The sequence below is a fragment of the Tupaia chinensis genome, unplaced genomic scaffold (genome assembly GCF_000334495.1).
Source record: "Tupaia chinensis unplaced genomic scaffold, TupChi_1.0 Scaffold139389_1, whole genome shotgun sequence".
Lineage (NCBI taxonomy): Eukaryota > Metazoa > Chordata > Mammalia > Scandentia > Tupaiidae > Tupaia > Tupaia belangeri.
In genome coordinates this window covers 170,471-189,154 of record NW_006199275.1, presented here as the reverse complement: position 1 = coordinate 189,154, position 18,684 = coordinate 170,471, and the positions used below count along the sequence as shown (strand labels likewise).

Genomic DNA, 18,684 nt, shown 5'->3' with positions numbered 1-18,684 from the left:
TATTATCTCTTCAAGAAATAAATTTTGGGCTAGCAGGTGGCATGGTGGCTAAGGTGCTGGACTCCCATGTGACCCATTACAGTTCAAGTTCTGGACCTGGTGGCTTGCTTTCTCATTTTTCTCTGTGTGTCTCTCTCATGAGTGTACATGCCCTATAGTAAATTAAATAATAATAAAACTAAATAAATCTTTTTTTTTTAAAGTAAATTTTTAAAATGAGATTTTCTGGCCAAATAAGTGGCACAGTGATTAAGGCAGCTGGATCCCACGTGGCCAACTGCGCAGTCCAAGTTCTGGACTCGGTGGCTTGAAAAATACACCAGGTGCATGTGCACGCATGTCCAAAATCTTGAGAGGAGAATGGAGCAGGAGGCACTGCAACATGTTCATTCCTTCTTGGGGGTGCCTCCTCATGTTCTCCCCTACTCCCATCTCTTTACAGTAAGCACACATGCCCTGTGGAAAATTTTGAAAAAAAAAGGTTTTCATTTAGTCCAAATGTCAAATACCTAATACTTGTTCCTGGGCACAGTATATTAAACTCACATTTGTAGTTCATGGAGCCAATATAATGTTTTTGCCATGGTTCGACCATCATTAAAATGTGGTGTTGGGACTCCATATAAGTTAAACCTGTGGAAACTTGCTGGGTTATATTTTCGGTTCTTTGCTTCTCCTGTAAGGAGGAAAGACTATTGATGTAAGCAACATAAATAACCTTATCTTACAAGAAGTACAGTAAGTTCTCACTGACACTGAAAATAAAAATGGGACAAAGAATGAAATTGCAACAGTGCGGGGAATTGCAAAGATTGGACTGCAGATGACAGAAGCATTCCTCATGTGAGCTGGGAGAGTGGTGAGATGCTACACACAAGAGTTCCTGAGTTAGTATTTAGAAAACTATATAGAAATCCGCAACAACACTACCAAAAAACTGTTAGAACAAACGAATTTGGTAAAATTGCAAAATACAAAATCAACATTAAAAAATCCATGAAACTTCTACATGCAAATAACAATCCCTTCTCCTCCATTCTCCTCTTGGGACGAACTCCCACACACCTGGTGTGAGTTTAAGCCACAAAGTCCAGGACTCAAACTACAGTCAACTATGTGAGAGCCCAGTGACCTACCACTATGATATCTGCTGGTCCCTGATACATGCATTTCTATATCTTATATACAAAATACCTAAGTGTACATGTTTTCAGCTCTTAGGGTTTATGAGCTTCTGAATAAGTTATCTGTTCATCACCAACTATAAGCTAGGCATTTAACTTTATGCTTAGTGTCTCCTTTATTTATTTATTTATTTTTTTTTTCACAAATCTGAGGGTCCCATATCCTCAGGCCCACTTTGCATTGGAGGACACCTACCTGCATAATAATCATTGTGAGAAACAACATACAAATCATGTCCTTCATTTCCTTCTTTAAATACTTCTTCAAAGGATTTTGGTGGGTTCACCACATCTCTAGCAGAGATATCTAAAGGAAGAATGAATAAAGTTAGTCTTAGGGTATTTTTCTTCTATTTATAATGTATTTAAATTTACTAGAACAAATAACAAGTGAAGTGTACTGGTTGCATTAGACACGTGGATATCCCAGGAGATCACAAAACTGACATAACTGAAGATTTATCATGTCTGTACTGTATAGCAGAAACTGAAAGTTGGCAAGGTACAGTAGCAGGGAAGGCAACTGTAGATACTAGAGTCCAGGGACTCTAGACTAGGGATGGGGTAATACAGGCAATAGAGGGAGAGAGGGTGGGAAATGGGGGGAAAATACATCAGATTGACCTAAAAATGAAAAGTTATTTGCTGATGATAATGTATATGGTGATGTCTTTGTCTTGACTGATATGCTGTATTTGTGCTAGAAAAAGCAGTATTATACACTGTAAAGATATATAGTGATTAAATGTAAATTTAAAAATATAATAATAAAAAAAAAAAGAACAGAAAGATTTATCAAGAAAGACAAGGCACATTCTAGGAGCCATTGTGCTAGGAAATTTTACTTGACCAGGATACCTTCCTAGACTTCGGAAGAATATTGGAATTCTGAATCATTTAACTGTTCAGGTTGTCCTGAGCCACTTCCAAGTCCAGTTAAATGCTCAGTCCTGAGAATCTCTGGACAATTTGAGTTTTGTTTGCTCCAGACTTCTCAAGATGATCTAAACAAGTATGAATCACAAATTAGAAACTGTGGTGCCCTGGGGTGGGGTGGGGTGGGGGGCAACCATGCATCCACCCTAAGTCTGACCGGCCATGTGTACACCCTGAGTCTGCTTTCACCCAAATCTCCACTCACAGTGCAGCCAGAGGTATTGGGAATATCGATGGAAGCAGGAAGAAATTATTCTTTCTGGTCTCAAACCTAAGTAAGAGGTTTGCTTTAACAGTTGCTTCCCTATGACTGTGCAAAACTGCTTCCCAGTTTTGTATATAGTATATTATTTTGTTTCATTGTTTTACATAATCATTTTAAAATATAACTCCCTTTATCATTTTGCTTCTTGGTTTCAACCAACAACATAGAGATTAAGATATTTCCTTTCTTCTGGCTTTTTTTGGCCAAAACCTGAGGTCAGTAAAGTAATAGTTAAGAATTTCAGAATGTGATTCCACAGCCCTTTCGGCTGTCCCAAAGCCAGCTTCTCGGGTCTCTTCCTGCACTCACTCCAAGTCTATTGTTCACCAGACCTGCATCCAAACCGGAATTGTTCCTGCAGGGCACACACAGATGCTAAAGATTTTGGCGTGGAGAGCACCTCTCTTACGGCAGTCCCATCTTTCACTCCTTAGTCGTTACATAGCCATCACCAAACATCCTAACAATGTAATATTTAAACCAATTTTTAAAGAAGACCTATTTTTGCTACTCTCCCAGCCCTTAATTTTACTACCTCTGATGATTGTTGTTCCAAATGTCGTATTGACGACATCCATTCCTTTGGGTAATCCTGGAGTTTGATCATGGGATCTTCCTAACGGTGCCCAGCGATTGCTAAAATACACAGATTCCTTTTTTTCTTTAATTTTCTGTTGAAAGGTGGTAATGGGCTGTGGGTTTATCAATGTGCTTGCCTAAAGAAATCATACAAGGCACAGGTGTGTCAACAACAACAAGAATGTATAAACCTGAAAACTGAAGCTCTGATAAGCATCAAGGGGGAGGAGAACAGGTGCATTGTGGGAGAACGTTTCCTCATCGTCAGGGTCTGCTCATCCTCACGTGGATTTTCAGAATTGGAACCATGAAATGTAAGTATGTCTATCAAGAACTTTTGGAGGTATTAAAAGGTTTCTGGGAGGGGCTGACAAGTAGTGTGGTGGTTAAAGGTGCTGGACTACCACATGGATGACCGTGGTTCGGGTCCCAGACCTGGCGGCTTGCTTTCTCAGTTTCCCTCCCTCATTCTCTTGCTCTGTACTTCTCTGGACAAAATTAAAATATATAAGTAAATAAATAAAGTTAAGTTGTATTTATTAAATAAATGAAGTTTAACAGAAGTTATTGTCTTGGAAACTAAGAGTTCATGATGGGAACTCCCAGGTTACTAGACTCAGCTATTCAATAAAAGTGGAAATGGAAAGCCCAATAACTACGTGGCTTCCACACGTCCTCTTCAGACATACAGACCGGGTCTTGAGAATAGAGACTGTCCATTGGATTAAGAGCAGATGACATTCTGAGTCTACCTCTGCTCAGAGTCTGTAAAAGCACTGTATCGTGCCTCCAGGCAAGACTCTGTTCTCTCTGTTCCTTAACAAAACCTGACAGCGTTCCTCTTTACTGTGAGGAGGTGGAATACAACTGGCTTTTGTCATCTAGAGGGAGAATGAATCGTGTGGGGCTTAACCCAGTCATTTCTTTGCTCTTACTTGGCTGCCGTTGCTTGGACATTTTCAGTGCACAAGATGAATGCTCTCCGAGGACAGAATGAGAAAAGACTGGAGCAAATACTGAAGAGAAGATCAGAACTGAACTTCCCTGACACCTGCTTTGTGCATTCTCACCTCAGTAAAGAAATAACATACATGGGGACCAGCAGCTGGCCTAAAGGCTATGTCGCTGGACTCCCATGTAGCTGACCACGGTTCGAGTCCCGAACCCGGTGGCTTAAACTCACGCCGGGCGCGTGTGTGTGCCCAAGATCCCGAGAGAAGACTGGAGGAGAAGGGATTGCGCTGTGGCCATCCTCCCTGGGGGGGTGATTTCTTGGTTTCTGTCTCTCTGTCTCTCTCTGTCTATCTTGCAAGTGCACACGCCCAATAGCAAAAACCTCTCCAAAAAAAAATAATAAATAAAAAGTAGTAACATTGGGACCAGCAGTTAGCATAATGGCTATGTCGCTGGACTCCCACGTAGTCGACCGTGGTTCGCATCTCGGACCTGGTGGCTTAAAACTCACACCGGGCATGTGTGCGTGCGTGTCCAAGATCCCGAGAGGAGAATGGAGGAGAATGAACTGCAGTGTGACCATCCCCCCTGGGAGGTGATTTCTCGCTTTCTGTCTTTATGTCTCTCTCTGTCTGTCTGGCGAGTGCACGTGCCCTATAGCAAAAACCTCTCCAAAAAAAAGTAGTAACATTCAAAGACAAAGGAAAAGACGTTACCGGTATCGAAACTTTGGATCTCATTCCATGTGTCAGGTGCGGTGCGATTGGAACACTGGCTCTGCCATAAAACGCTCTTTCAGCCCCAGCAGGTGGGTATCTATAGTTGAAAAACTTCCTTGTCTCAGGTGTAGTAACCAGCTACAAAGAGGGAGGCAAGAAAACAGAATTACTACATACAAATTTCAGGATATGAATAGAACTGAGCTATACCAATGAACACCTGTTATTGTACAAATGTGGTAAACACATGGGGAACTACAGCCCCAGATAATGAAATCTCCCCTAAAGCTTATTTATGGAGATAAACAACATATTTAGAAAGTTAAACAGGGGGTGGGACCGGCAGGTGGTGTGGTGGTTAAGTGCACTGGACTCCCACATGGCTGACCATGGTTTGAGTCCTGAATCTAGCGGCTTGCTTTCTCACTTCCCCTTTTTCTCTCTCTCTCTTGTTCCATCACTCTCTGGTCAAATTAAAATAAATTAAATAAATAAATGAAGTCAAATAAAGTCATTCTTTTAAAAAAATGGGTAAATTTATAGAAAAAAAAGTTGTACAGGGGGACCTACAGGTGGCATGGTGGTTAAGGGCACTGGGCTCCCATGTGGTCAACTGCGGTTCAAGTCCTAGAGCTGCGACTTACCTTCTCACCCCGTTTCTCTCTCTCGCTCTCTCGCTCTCTCGGTCTCTCTCTCTCGCTCTCTGTCACTCTCTGTCCAAATTAAAATAAATTAAATAAATAAATAAAGTTAAATAAAATCATTCTTAAAAAACGATTGGGTAAATTTATTTTAAAAAAGAAGTTATACAGGTAGGCCAACAGGCTTGCTTTCTCACTTTCCTTCTCTCTCTTTCTCTTGCTCTGTCCCTCTCTCATCAAATTAAAATAAATAAATAAAGTTAAATAAAATCATTCTTAAAAAACGATTGGGTAAATTTATTTTAAAAAAGAAGTTATACAGGTAGGCCAACAGGCTTGCTTTCTCACTTTCCTTCTCTCTCTTTCTCTTGCTCTGTCCCTCTCTCATCAAATTAAAATAAATAAATAAAGTTAAATAAAATAATTATTTTTTAAAAAGTTATAGTGATACAGTATTTAGAAAATAAGAAGTATCCAAGGTAGAAAACATACCATTACTTCCTTGAAATAAATTGAATCCCTTGTAGTTTCTGTAGAGGTAGAAATTTCAAGCACTGAATTTTTACTTTCTTGGACAGAATCAGTAGAAGGCCTCAAAATACGATAAAGAATCCAAACAGACGACATTACATTTACACAACTGTCATAAGGGATGTTGAGGGCAGCCTTTTGTTTTTTTTTTTTTTTTTTTTGCGGGAGGGTCGTGGGTGCAGGAAAGACACTGTCAGTGAAGGTGTGCTGGAGAAGGGGGATAGATGGAATGAGCTGACTTCTGTCTACCTATTAAACTCCTACCCGTCCTTTGGAGCACACCTCTAAGGTCACCTCCCTCGCTCTGCTGCTGCGTCTTATGCATACTCTGTTCTACTATGCTATGCATTTATCACCTGCTTCTTAGACCACAGCCTCGGTGTCAGGGACCAGGAAATGTCCATGTACCCGGGACAGTGTCTGGCACAGACCTGGTGTTTTCTGCACAGTAGGCATTACAAGCAGAAAACAGAAAACACGTATTTCCAGTTATTGGATCTGAACTAGGAAAATTTTTTTACAAGATTTTTGCCATAGGACTCACAAGCCAGCATGAGGCAGTAAGAGACACAGAGAGGGAAAGTGAGAAATCACCCCCTCCAGGGAAAGACAGCCACACTGCAACCCCTCTCCTCCACTCTCCCCCTGTGATTTTGAGCATGTACACGCGCACACTCGGCATGATTTTTAAGCCAGCGAGTCCAAGACGCAAACCATTGTTGGACCGCTGGCCATGCAGGAGTCCAGCGCCTTAACCACCACGCCACTGCTGGTCCCAAACTGAGAAATGTTTACAAAGTGACTGGGCATCTCATGGACTGTGTGGATGCAGGATCAGATGGCAATGCGTTATCTTTGGCACCTGAACGAAGCATGAGAATGTCAGTAACAAAAGTAGGCTGTTGCCCTTCTTTTCCTTCTGCGAGTTATTTTCAGCCTACCTGCAGCTGAGGTGCTCATGGTCAAAGGAGAACTGTCTCTCTTAATGTCCCTCTGCAAGGTAAAAATGGAAACAGAAAGGCATGTCAAAGTGCTTACCCTGGGAAGTTTCTCAGTCAAGCAGGTTGCAACTCTGTGTCCAACTGGAATAACTTTCCCTGCCTAAGGACAAAACATAATAGTGGGTCATTATCCAGATAGAACAGAAATACTTTGAAAAGTGGAATTTATTTCAAAGTTGGCTTATATTTCAAATGCTGCTGTTGACTACTTAACACAAGAAAAATAACAAAGCACAAACAGTAAAACTAACGTTAACTGCAAAAAAATGTATATAGAGATTCGTAAGCACACTTTTTACAACACTAGCATTGTCGGTTATTCATCCAATTCCAGGAGCCCTGTGACATGCTGAGGGATTCGGCTTTCAGAAAAACAATTCTGTCATAGTTCACAGGTTAATTATTCACTGTCCTGTATTACCAGTCAAATGGAAGTGTGGCTGCAATCAAGCTGAATCGAGAGGAATTGTGGAATATGTTTGAATGCGTGTGGGTATGTCTGCATGCAGGTGTACTTCTACCGACACGCTAACTCGCCCGTGTGCAAGCAGTGCTCCTGCCCAGCACCTCCAGGGGGTAGCCCAGATTTCACTTGGATGCTTGGCTTTGCCTACTTGATTCTAACTTGGATCTTACCTGTCTTTCCTTACCCCAAGGCAAAGATGGTAACTGTTCATTGTCAGAAAATGCTTCTCTTAGGGACCAGCAGTTGGCATAGGACTCCCACGAAGTTGATCGGGGTTCGAGTCCCAGACCCAGTGGCTTAAACTCACACCGGGAGCGTGTGCATGTGTGCCCAAGATCCTGAGAGGAGAATGGAGAAGGGACTGCGGTGTGGCTATCCCCCTAGAGGGGTGATTTCTCACTTTTTGTCTCTCTGTCTCTCTCTTTCTGGCAAGCACACACACCCTATAGCAAAAAAAAAAAAAAAAAGAAAAGAAAAAAGAAAAAAAAAGAAAACCTCTCCAAAGAAAATGCTTCTCTTATCTATTCCCGCTTAGTCTATTTCAAAATTTCAAAACAGTTAATAGTTATTTTGGCAGTGTGTAAGTTTCTCTTCTCAAAGCTGAGAGAAACAAAGTCTCCATAAAGAGTATTCTGGGTCTCTGGACAGAAAGAGAGAGCGAAAGGAAATTGGGGTTACTGTCAGGAGAAGCAGTGAGATGCAGGGTTGGATGGAATGAGTGGATGGACAACTGGGTGGATAAACGTAGAAGATGGCGATAGGTCGGTCGGTGAAAGTTGTTTTATTGTGTGAAAGGTTGAGTGCAAAATTCCTTAGGGGGAGAACCACATGGTTTTAATAAAGTATCTTGATGAAATCTCTGAGTATAAAAAAAAGGAAGCCCACAGAGCTGGCAAGGGAGAAAATTCAATTGTTCTGTTTGAAAATGAGAGAATATATAAATTTCTGATAAGATAGATGAAGACAAAAGGATTCAAGATGACAGTAAATTGAGGAGGTGGTTGGAGACTAAACTCTAGCAATCAGAGGCCAGAGGTGGGAAACTGGCCAGTGAGAGGCCGCCTAGCCTCAATGCCAAATCCTGAGTAAGCTGTCCTCACACAGTGATATGAGAACTTCGTATAAAAAAGTAAAGGAGCAGGGCTGGCAGGTGGCGTGGTAGTTAAAGGTGCCAGACTCCCACATAGTCAACCGTGGTTTGAGTCCTGGACCCGGTGGCTTGCATTCTCACTTTCTCTCTCTCTCTCTCTCTCTCTCTCTCTCTCTCTCTCTCTCTGAACAAACTGAAAAAAAAATTTAAATTAAATAATTCTTTTTTAAAAATAACTGGGGCCAGCAGATGGCATAGCAGTTATGTCACTGGAATCCTTCATGGCTGACCATGGTTCGAGTCCTGGACCTGGTGGCCTGAAATATCACACCAGGCAAAAAAAAATTTAAATAAATAAATAAGAAAAAATAAAATCACTGGGCGTATGTGCATTCATACCCAAGATCCAAAGAAGAGAGTGGAGGAGAAGGATTGCAGCGAAGCCACCCCCCTTGGGTTGATTTCTCACTTTCCCTCTCACTGTTTTCCCCTCCTTACTGGCTTCACGAACTCATACCCTAAGGCAAAAACGTCTTTAAAAAAAATAAAGTAAAGGAGCTGTGTTATAATTTGAGCTAAAGCTAGGCAGAGGAAAGGAGGGAAAAATTTGTTTGTTTTGTTCTAGTTCAGCTAAATTGTAAGAAATCTTATTGAGGGGCCGGCAAGTGGCAGGCACCTGCAGTGGTGGTTGGAGGCTCTGGACTCCCAGATGGATGACCACAGTTCAAGTCCTGGACCTGGTGGCATGCTTTCTCACTTTCCCTCTCTCTATCAAATTCACTAATAATAATAATAATAATAATAGTAATAGATAAAGTTTAAAAAAAAAAAAAGAAAAGAAATCTCAGTGATACAAAGGAATATTATTAAGTCTCTTCCATTGATGCAGGAGTCCTGAGTGATCAGACCCGACTCCCATGCTGGTTCTGGTACAATGTTCGTGAAGAATTAGAAATACAGACATATGGAGAGGAGAGTAAGCAACGATGATTAGAAAAGAGGCTTCCAGGGCAATGGAAGGGGTCCCGGATGTGTTGCCAGAGAAAGGCTCTTAGACTGGGATTTATATTTTGTAGTCTGAATAGGAGGCTGGCTTTTTGCTAAGGAACTGTGCTTTGGAAAATGGCCACATTGTAGTCTGAGTGATTTAGTATCCATTCTCACAAGGTCAGCAGACCACAGTAATTTGTACCTCTTGTTAGAATGTAGTAAGTAAATAGAAACTGTTGCCCCTAGCTAGTGTTGCTTTGAGTCCCACTGCAGCCAGCTCTGGGCTGTGAAAACTTGGCCTTTGGGATTCTACCTTGGACCTTGACCCTAACATAGGCCCCAAGCCTATCTCCTACCTTATTACTGTACCTAGGATAAGAACTCAAGCCTGGGCCCAGCAGGTGGCATGGTGACTACAGTTCTGGACTCCCTGATGGCTAATCACGGTTCAAATCCCAGACCTAGTGCCTTGAAAATCATGCTGGGCACATGTGTGTGCATGCCCAAGATCCCAGGAGGAGAATGGAAAAGGGATTGTGGAGGGGCCATTCTCCCTGGGGGTAATTTCTCTCTTCCCCTCTCACTGTCTGTCTGTCTCTGTCTGTCTGTCTGTCTCTCTCTCTAGCGTGAATGTATGCACCCTATGGCAAAAACCTTGAAAAAGAAAAAGAACTCAAGCTATTATTAAATATTCTAAAGTGGATCAGAATATACCACCCCAGGGACCAGCAGTTGGCATAATGGCTATGTCGCTGGACTCCCAAGTAGTCGACCGCGGCTCAAGTCCTGGACCCGGTGGCTTAAACTCACGCTGGGCGTGTGTGCGTGCATGCCCAAGATCCCAGGAGAATGGAGGAGAAGGGATTGCAGCGTGGCCATTTCCCCTGGGGGGTGATTTCTCGCTTTCTGTCTCTGTCTCTCTCTGTCTGTCTGGCGAGTGCACAGGTCCTATAGAAAAAAAAAAAAAAGAAAGAATATACCACCCACATCATTTTAGCCTAAGGAGGAAATCCTGACTATTTTTTCTTGTTTCCAAAATCCTTTCCAGAGGACCTGGGGGAAGTCGCGCCTACAAGTATTAATGTAGTGAACCTTCTCTCCACTAACATAAAACCAGACATTCTTTAGCTGATCTCTCCCTCTTTCCTGATCACCAACCTAAGAATTTCAAACTCTCCTATAACCTACAAGCCTCTGCTTCCAGATGTCCCACTTCTTAAGTCAGGCCAATGTAAAGGACCCATGCTGACTGACGGCTCTCCTGCTCTTAAAACTACACGCCACCATACCTCGGCATCCCGAGAGCCATGCTTGTCTTCCTCCAGGCCTGTCACTTGATGTTGTGCTCAGTAAAAAGCCACATTTTAATAATAATAGAAATGCACATTAGGTAGTAAGTGGAAAAATAAAACAGTTTTGGAAGCCAGGAGGTGGCATAATGGATAAGATGCCAGACTCCCGCATGGTTGACCACTGTTCGAATCCCAGACCCAGTGACTTGAAACGCCAGTCATGTGTATATACATCCCCAAATCCCAAGAGGAGAATGGAAGGGACAGGATTGCAATGTGGCTATCCCCACTGAGGGGTGATTTCTCACTTTCTGTCTCTGTGTCTCTGGCAAGGGCACACACCCTATAACAAAAATCTCTCATAAAAAAGTAAAACAGTTTTGATGATCAAAATTGCAAATGTACGAAAAAATATTTGGAAATGGGTCAGCAGGTGGCATGGTGGCTCAGGTGCTGGACATTCCCACATGGCCAACCACGGTTTGAGTCGGTCCTGGTGGCTTGCTTTCTCACTTTCCTTCTTTCTGTGTGTCTGCCTTTCTCTGGTCAAATTAAATGAATGAATAAATAAAATGAAATAAAAAGTGGTTTAAAAAATACATTTGGAGAAAAGCCTCATAAGAAGTGAAGTGTAATTGTAATCCAAGTAGAAATTCACAACTCTAAGCCCAGCTGTGTGACTAATCAAGTGACCTAATTTGGCTCAGTTTCTTCATCTAGAAAATAGGATAGTAATAGTAGATGCCTCACACGGTTGTTAGGAGAACAGATGAATTAGTACTGATTAGTACTGCGAACCCCCATGAATAGTGATGGTAAGACAGAAAGCTACCAATATATTTTTCTTTCTTTCTTTCTTTCTTTCTTTCTTTCTTTCTTTCTTTCTTTCTTTCTTTCTTTCTCTCTTTCTCTTTCTCTTTCTTTCTTTCTTTCTTTCTCTCTCTCTCTCTCTCTTTCTTTCTTCCTTCCTTCCTTCCTTCCTTCCTTCCTTCCTTCCTTCCTTCCTTTCTTCTTCTTCTTCTTTTTTTTTTTTTTTGGTGTGTATGAACTCACCAGAGAAAGAGACGGAGAAAGTGAGTGAGAGAGGGGAAGTCAGAAGCCACCCCCTTGGGGTGGGGGGTGACATTGCCTCAATCCCCTCTCCTCCCGTTTCCTCTCAGGATATTGAGTATGTATACACACACACACCTGACATGATTTTCAAGCCACTAAATCCATCCAGGACTTGAACTGCTCAGCAGTCATGTGGGATCCAGCACCTTAAGGTCCATGCCACCCGCTGGCCCTGTTACCAACAAATATTACTGTGAAGGCAACAAAGTACCAATAAGCATCCTATCAGGATGACAAAATTATGACTGTTTGCCCCATTCTCTAAATATTCGATGATGTTGTTTTTTTGTTGCATGATAAAAATAAGTATTTTAACATTTAAAAAATTATTTGAGGGGCCAGACAGTGCCACGGAAGTAAAGCACAATGCTGTGCATGGCTGATCCACATGGAAGGTTCTGGGTTCGCGTCCGGGGACTTTCCTGACTGCGCGGGCAGGCACATGCCCACGGTTGGGGCTGGCTGGGACTGGGAGTGGGTCACAGCATTAGGTTCCGATTGGGGATGTCTCTCTCTCTCTCTCTTTCTCTCTCAGCACATGCATGCTCGTGAAGAAATAAACCAATCCACTTTAAAGCATGTGAAAAGGAAGCCTCACGTACAATCAAGGCGAATCCCTCCTCTTACCTTTTTTTTTTTTTTTTGAGAGGTTTTCGCTATAGGGCGCGTGTGCTCGCCAGACAGACAGAGAGAGACAGAGAGACAGAAAGCGAGAAATCACCCCCCAGGGGGGATGGTCACGCCGCAATCCCTTCTCCTCCATTCTCCTCTCGGGATCTTGGGCACGCACGCACACGCGCCCGGCCTGAGATTTAAGCCACCAGGTCCGAGACGCGAACCGCGGTCGACTACGTGGGAGTCCAGCGACATAGCCATTACGCTAACTGCTGGTTCCCCCCTCCTCTTACCTTTGATCCTAATTCCATTTCCTCCTGCTTACTTAGGGTCTGGCTCCACCCATTCCTCTTGCGTTATAGCTCAAATTTCTCCACTGATTCGCTAAATAAATAATAGGATTTCTAAATGGAATTGTTACTCCCTTCTCTTCACTCTCACACTTCTTTTTTTTTTTAAAGAATTATTTTATTTAACTTTATTCATCTATTTATTTATTTTAATTTGACCAGAGAGAGAAGGTGAGAAAGCAAACCACCAGGTCCGGGACTCAAACCATGGTCAGCCATGTGGGAGCCCAGCGCCCTTAACTACCATGCCACCTGCCAGGCCCGCTCACACTTCTTAAGGAAGTAAAAGAGCATGGTAGCCTTGTGCAATGCGAACCCCCATGTAATCTTTTAGCACGTTTGTCACCTGGATTCTCCCTCTCCCATGCCGTGCTGCCAACTCCCTTAGCACCCAGTCAGTTCAGCTTTCTCATACCTGCCTTATCAGAGATACGTTGCCTGCTGCTGGTCACTCTCCCCTTGACACTCGCCCCATCCTGTCCTATTTAGACAGGAAGATGTTGAAAACGAGAAGCAGTAGGGGACCAGCAGTTAGCGTAATGGCTATGTCACTGGACTCCCACGTAGTCAACCGTGGTTCGCATCCCGGACCCGGCAGCTTAAAACTCACGCCGGGTGCACGTGCATGCGTGCCTAAGATCCCAAGAGGAGAATGGAGGAAAAGGGACTGTGGGGTGTGATGTCTCACTTTCTGTCTCTCTCTGGCGAGCACATGCGCCCTATAGCAAAAACCTCTCAAAAAAAATAAAGAAAGAAAGAAAAGAAAAGAAAAAAAATGAGAAGCAGCAGACGTTTCAGAACTGCCTGTGTTGGGAACTGGCAGTTGGTGTCTGCATGTGTGTGAGATCGGATCAGAAGCAGGAAAAACCCAGAAATGGGAAGTGCGATCAAGAGAAAAGACAGGACCGGGGAGCCCAGTGAGGAAAGCAGAAAGCAAAGTGGGTCAGAGACAAACGAACACCCTGACTCCCAGGAGGGACAAAAGTCTACAGATCTGACAAAATTCTTCAGAGGCCCTCTGACCTCTTCAACTGAGGGGTGTTTTTTTTTATTTCCTTCAAAACTCAGTACGTGGAATTTTTTATTACCAGAATACCTTAAGGATGCTTCCCTTAATGTTCCTAATTCCACCCTCTCAGATTTATTCATTCCTTCTCTGACTGTTCTTTCTCCCATTGAGTCAGTGGGCCTTCCTCTCATTACCAAACATGTGAACTGAATAATCCCAGCACGCCGGGTCTTGTGATACGCTATGAAGGTAACAAGAAATAAAATACTGTTCTTATTCTCAAAGAACTCACCTCATTAACTTGTCTCGTGGTGAGTGTCTCATCAATGTTAGCGTTTCCCATAACCCTTGCCTAGACCGCCTTCTCCCACCTTACAAAGGTCTTTAACGGTCTTACGTCATGAACTGTCTCCCTGGCTTCTTCACCAGGTGTCTCAACCTCAAGAGAGCAAACCCTGGATATTAATTTGCCACTGACGCTGAGAGATCCATTATCAATGTAAACACGCCCGAGTCATCCATCAACTTCTCACCCTCTCACCACACAGATCCATAGCTATGTGCCAATTCTTAAAAATATCTCTTAGAAACCTTGCTGGGGACCAGCAGGTGGTGTGGTGGTTAAGGCGCTGGACACTCCCACATGGCCCAACCACAGTTCAAGTCCCAGACCTGGTGGCTTACTTTCTTACTTTTTTTCTCTCTCTCTTTCAAATTAAATAAATGAATGAATAAATAAAATTAAATAATTATTTTTTAAAAACTTTTAATAATAAAAAAAACCTTACAAAATTCCATTCTCTGGTACAATAGTGATAGCTAAAAGCTGCTAAGAGCAAAGGGGAGTAAGCAGTAGGGTGTCCGGTTAACAAATACAAAATTAGATAAGAGGAATGTTTTAATTTTCTATAGAACACAGTAGGATAACTATAGTTGATAATAACTTAGTTCAGAATCGCTAAGGGGGAGGATTTCAAATGTTCCAGACACAAAATAATGAAAACTATTTAAGATGAACCCCTCAAGGCCAGCAGGTAGCGTGGCATTTGAGGCACTGGACTCCCCCAAGACCAACCCTGATTGGAATCCCAGACCTGGTAGCTTGCTTTGTCCCTTTCCTTCTCTCTCACTCTCTCCGTGTCTCTCTCTGGTCAAATTAAAACAAATAAATAAGTAAAATTAAATAAATAATTATTTAAGATGAATCTCTCATCAATAACAGACAACACAAAAAAATTCACAGAAATATCATAAAAAGAATTCTGGACGTTCACTGTGATGAAACTCAGTGAGATGCAAGAGAAAACAGACATCAATTCAAGCAATGAGACAATCACTCCAGGACATGAAAGAGGAATTCCAAAAAGATATATACACTCTGAGGGACCAAGGTGAGTAAGCTATGCCCTAAGCCTCCTCTTCTAGACGCCTGAAACACTCAAATGAGAAGCCATTTTAAATCTGAGGTGTGCCCTGGCATTTCTAGGGACCAAGGTGACTAAAGCTATGCTCTAAACCTCATCTTTTGGACCCCCCAAAACACTCAGACAAGTCTCCATACACCAAGTGCCTAGAAAGGCCTAGGTGCACAGTACCCAAGCATCTGAATACTTTTAGGGTCAGTGAAATCTTCAAAGCTTAGTGAACTTCCTGCTTTAAAGAAGAAACTTCTTTTTATAAATCTGAACTCATAATTTCTCTCTGTGAATACCATGTTGCGAAACACAGTGGAGGGATTTTTGTCACAGAATGATCAGAAACCACCACCGAGGCACAAGAAATATGAGAAACCAAGAAAGTATCTCTCCCCTAAAGGAAAAGAACAATCCTTCATCACCCACAGACAATACAGTAGAACTCATGGAAATGTCTGATAGAGAATTCAGAATATTCATAGTGACAAAACTAAATGAGATGCAAGAGCTGAGAGACAATGAACTCCAGAAGATGCAGGAGAAAAGAGAGAAGGAGTTTCAGGAGGTGAGGAAGTTCTTGCACAATCTGAAAGACGAAATACACACCATAAAAAAGAACTGATTTTTGACAAAGGGCACAAGAAAACCCAGCGGGGAAAATAAAAATCTTTTCAGCAAATGGTTCTCAAATACTGGATATCCACCAGCAGAAAAATGAAACTGGACCCCTACCTTTCACCATTAACAAAAATCAACTCAAAATGTATTGAGGATCTAAACATCAAACCTCAAACTATAAAACTACTGGTGGAAAACAGAGAGGGAACTCTTGGAGACATCAGAGTAGGCAAAGACTTCTTAAATAAGATTCCCAAAGCACAAGCAATAACCCTGAAAATAAACAAGTGGGACTACATCAGGCTAAAAAGCTCCCATACAGCAAAAGAAACAATAATTAGGGTGAGGAGACAACTCTCAGAATGGGAGCATACATTTGCAATTGACCTCAGATAAGGGATTAATTAATTTGCCAAAAAATATTCTAGCTTCATTTCCTCATCTGACAAATACAGACAACCTATCAATGTTAACTAATATTACTTTCTCTGTTTTGCCTTTTCCATCTCCTCCAGAATTGTATAATCTTTCTACTGAGCTCTGTACTTGGACAGCATTTCAATGAAGGAAGAACAGGATAGGCTTTCTACTCATTTAGACATCTATACAATATTCATTTAGCTATATTTTTAACATTTGAGTGGGCCTAAATCTAGAGACTAGAAATCATGTAGTTTTCAGGACCAGCAGACGGTGTAATGGTTATGTTGCTGGACTCCTGTGTAGTCGACAGCAGTCAGAGTCCAGGACCCAGCAACTTAAAACTCTTGCCAGGCATATGTGTATGCATGCCCAAAATCCCAAGAAGAAAATGGAGGAGAAAGGATTGTGGTGTGGCCATCTCCCCTGGGAGGTGATTTCTCGTTTTGTTTCTCTGTCTGTGTCTCTATAGCAAGCGCACATGCCCTATAATAAAAATCTCTCTCTTAAAAAAAGAGAGAGAGCACGAGAGAGAGAGAGAAAAAAAATAAATAACTTGAGAAATTGTGTATTCTTCTGGGGCCAACAGGTGGCATGGTGGTTAAGAAACTGAACTCCCACATGGCCAACCATGGTTTGAATTCCAGACCTGGGGGCTTGCTTTCTCTTTTCCTCTTTCTCTCTCTCTTTCTGGTCTAATTAAAAATTAATAAAAATAAGAAATAAAATTAGGTAAATAATTATTTTTTTAAATCATGTATTTTTTCTTTTTTCTTAAAATTTGTGATAGAGTGTTTGCAACACATGAGAAGGAGAAAGGCAGATGAATTCTCCACAGGCTCAGTCCCGCCACAATCTCCTTCCTCCAGCCCTCCAAGATCCAGGTACTTGCCTGCACACCCAGGGTGCTTTCAGGTCAGCCAGCCAAGGACTCACACCACAGCTGGCGTGTGGGCTTCCAGCTCCACAGTCTGGTGTGCAACTGATTGTCACAGACTCTGGGCCTAACTGTCCTTGTACATCGCCCTGTGCCCAGCACAATGGTCGCACGCGAATCATTGCTGAGAGAACGAGCAACTCACGGGCAAAAAAGTGAATTAAAAAGTGTTTTTCCTTTTCTATACATAATGTAGCTATTAAGACACAACACGTCTTATGGGTTATCTTAACGTGGTGAGGAAAGGAAGACTGGGATAAAAAGAGAAAAAACAAAGGAGAAAAGAGAGGCGGAATCAGGAGGAGCCCCTGGTGTGCACAGAAGGCAAAGCCGGTGTCTAGGAAAGGGGGCAGAACCAGAGGTCAGACAAAGCCACATCTGCAGAGAGCCCCGTGCGGCAGGGAGAGCAGGACCCCAGCAGTCTCTGGGATTTGGACCTGCAGACCCCAGCAAGTGTCAACGCTTAATCATCTCAACAAAGACAGAGCTAGGGAAACAAAGCAGAACAGAACTTACGCTGGGCCAGCAAGGCGTCCGATCGAAAAACTTGCCGGAGTAGATGGGTCGGATGTGATCTGGAGGCTCTATGCCTGGGTCCGTGTGTCCAGCTTCCCTTTTCTCTTCAGGCTGTAGGGCAAGTTGGCAGTGGGGTGATTCCGCCACCAAGCCCATGTCCGGCTGCTCTGCTGGCGGCAGCCCGGTGTCCACCCCGACAGGAGGCTTCGTTTCCGAGCCGGGCCTCTCCTGCTTTCCATCCGCGCACACAGCAGGCTGCTTTCCCACCGCAGCTCCTCTCTCCGGGCCGCTAGCCGCAGGTGCCCTGTAGCTCCAGTCCACACCCTGCGGACCTGCACTCGCCGTGTCCGGAGGAGGCTGTCTTCTCCCGGGGGCACTCTCTGCTGGGAGACACAACCTGTAACCCGGTGCGTCCCGGCCACGCACTCAGAGCTCTCTCGTGGCCCCAGAAGCGCTCTCTGCGGTCCCGTTTCAAGCCCCTGCTCAATGCCCAGCTCTTGGGGGATGCCCTGGTCGCCCGGTTTGGACTACTAAGCACAGGGCACTGCCCCACGGAGCCTCTTCCTCCCCCAATCCCACTCTGAGCCCCAGTTCCGCCCGTTTGCTCCGCAGGACCCCGAGTTCCTCCTCGGGCACTCATCTCTGGGGACAGCTGTACCTGGCTCCCGGGAAGTCCCCAACGCCTCCGGGGGCTCCGTAGGGCGCCCCACTCTCACCGAGGAGCACATCCCCCTCGCACTCCCTGCCGCCCCCAACACCTAGCGGGCTGGAGCTCGGGAGGGGACAGGCTGTTTACCGGTCACCTGGGGAACGGGGCGGGGCTTGGCTCAGCAGCTGGTTACAGAAGCCCCGCCCCGCTCCCTTCACCTCCTCCCACACCCCGTGCTCCGTCTTCCACCCGTCTCTTTTTCTTTCTTTTTAAAAACTACTTGCCATGGGGTGGGAGCGCTCTCTGGAGAGACAGAGATAGAGATAGAGACAAGTGGGAAGGAATCTGTAGCTGGCCATGTGGGAGCCCAGCAATATAACCACCGAGCCATCTG

At 43.6% G+C, this 18,684-nt stretch overlaps 1 protein-coding gene across 2 annotated transcripts in view; it reads right to left on the bottom strand.

The window, feature by feature from the left end:
- The window catches only part of EFHB (EF-hand domain family member B), a 50,353-nt gene extending 31,920 nt beyond the window's left edge, over window positions 1–18,433 (bottom strand). Inside the window, exons 1-7 of one of the 2 annotated variants that reach the window (XM_006161867.3) lie at window positions 18,300–18,433; window positions 17,642–18,024; window positions 6,848–6,910; window positions 4,635–4,775; window positions 2,921–3,101; window positions 1,381–1,491; window positions 547–676 (exon numbers count right to left, since the gene is read on the bottom strand). In XM_006161867.3, the coding sequence (XP_006161929.1) occupies window positions 547–676; window positions 1,381–1,491; window positions 2,921–3,101; window positions 4,635–4,775; window positions 6,848–6,910; window positions 17,642–18,024; window positions 18,300–18,369 (1,079 nt within the window). In that variant the 5' untranslated portion in view covers window positions 18,370–18,433. The remainder of the gene's footprint in view (window positions 1–546; window positions 677–1,380; window positions 1,492–2,920; window positions 3,102–4,634; window positions 4,776–6,847; window positions 6,911–17,641; window positions 18,025–18,299) is intronic. The other variant, XM_006161868.3, reaches the window with a different exon arrangement.
- Window positions 18,434–18,684: the final 251 nt, after the last annotated feature.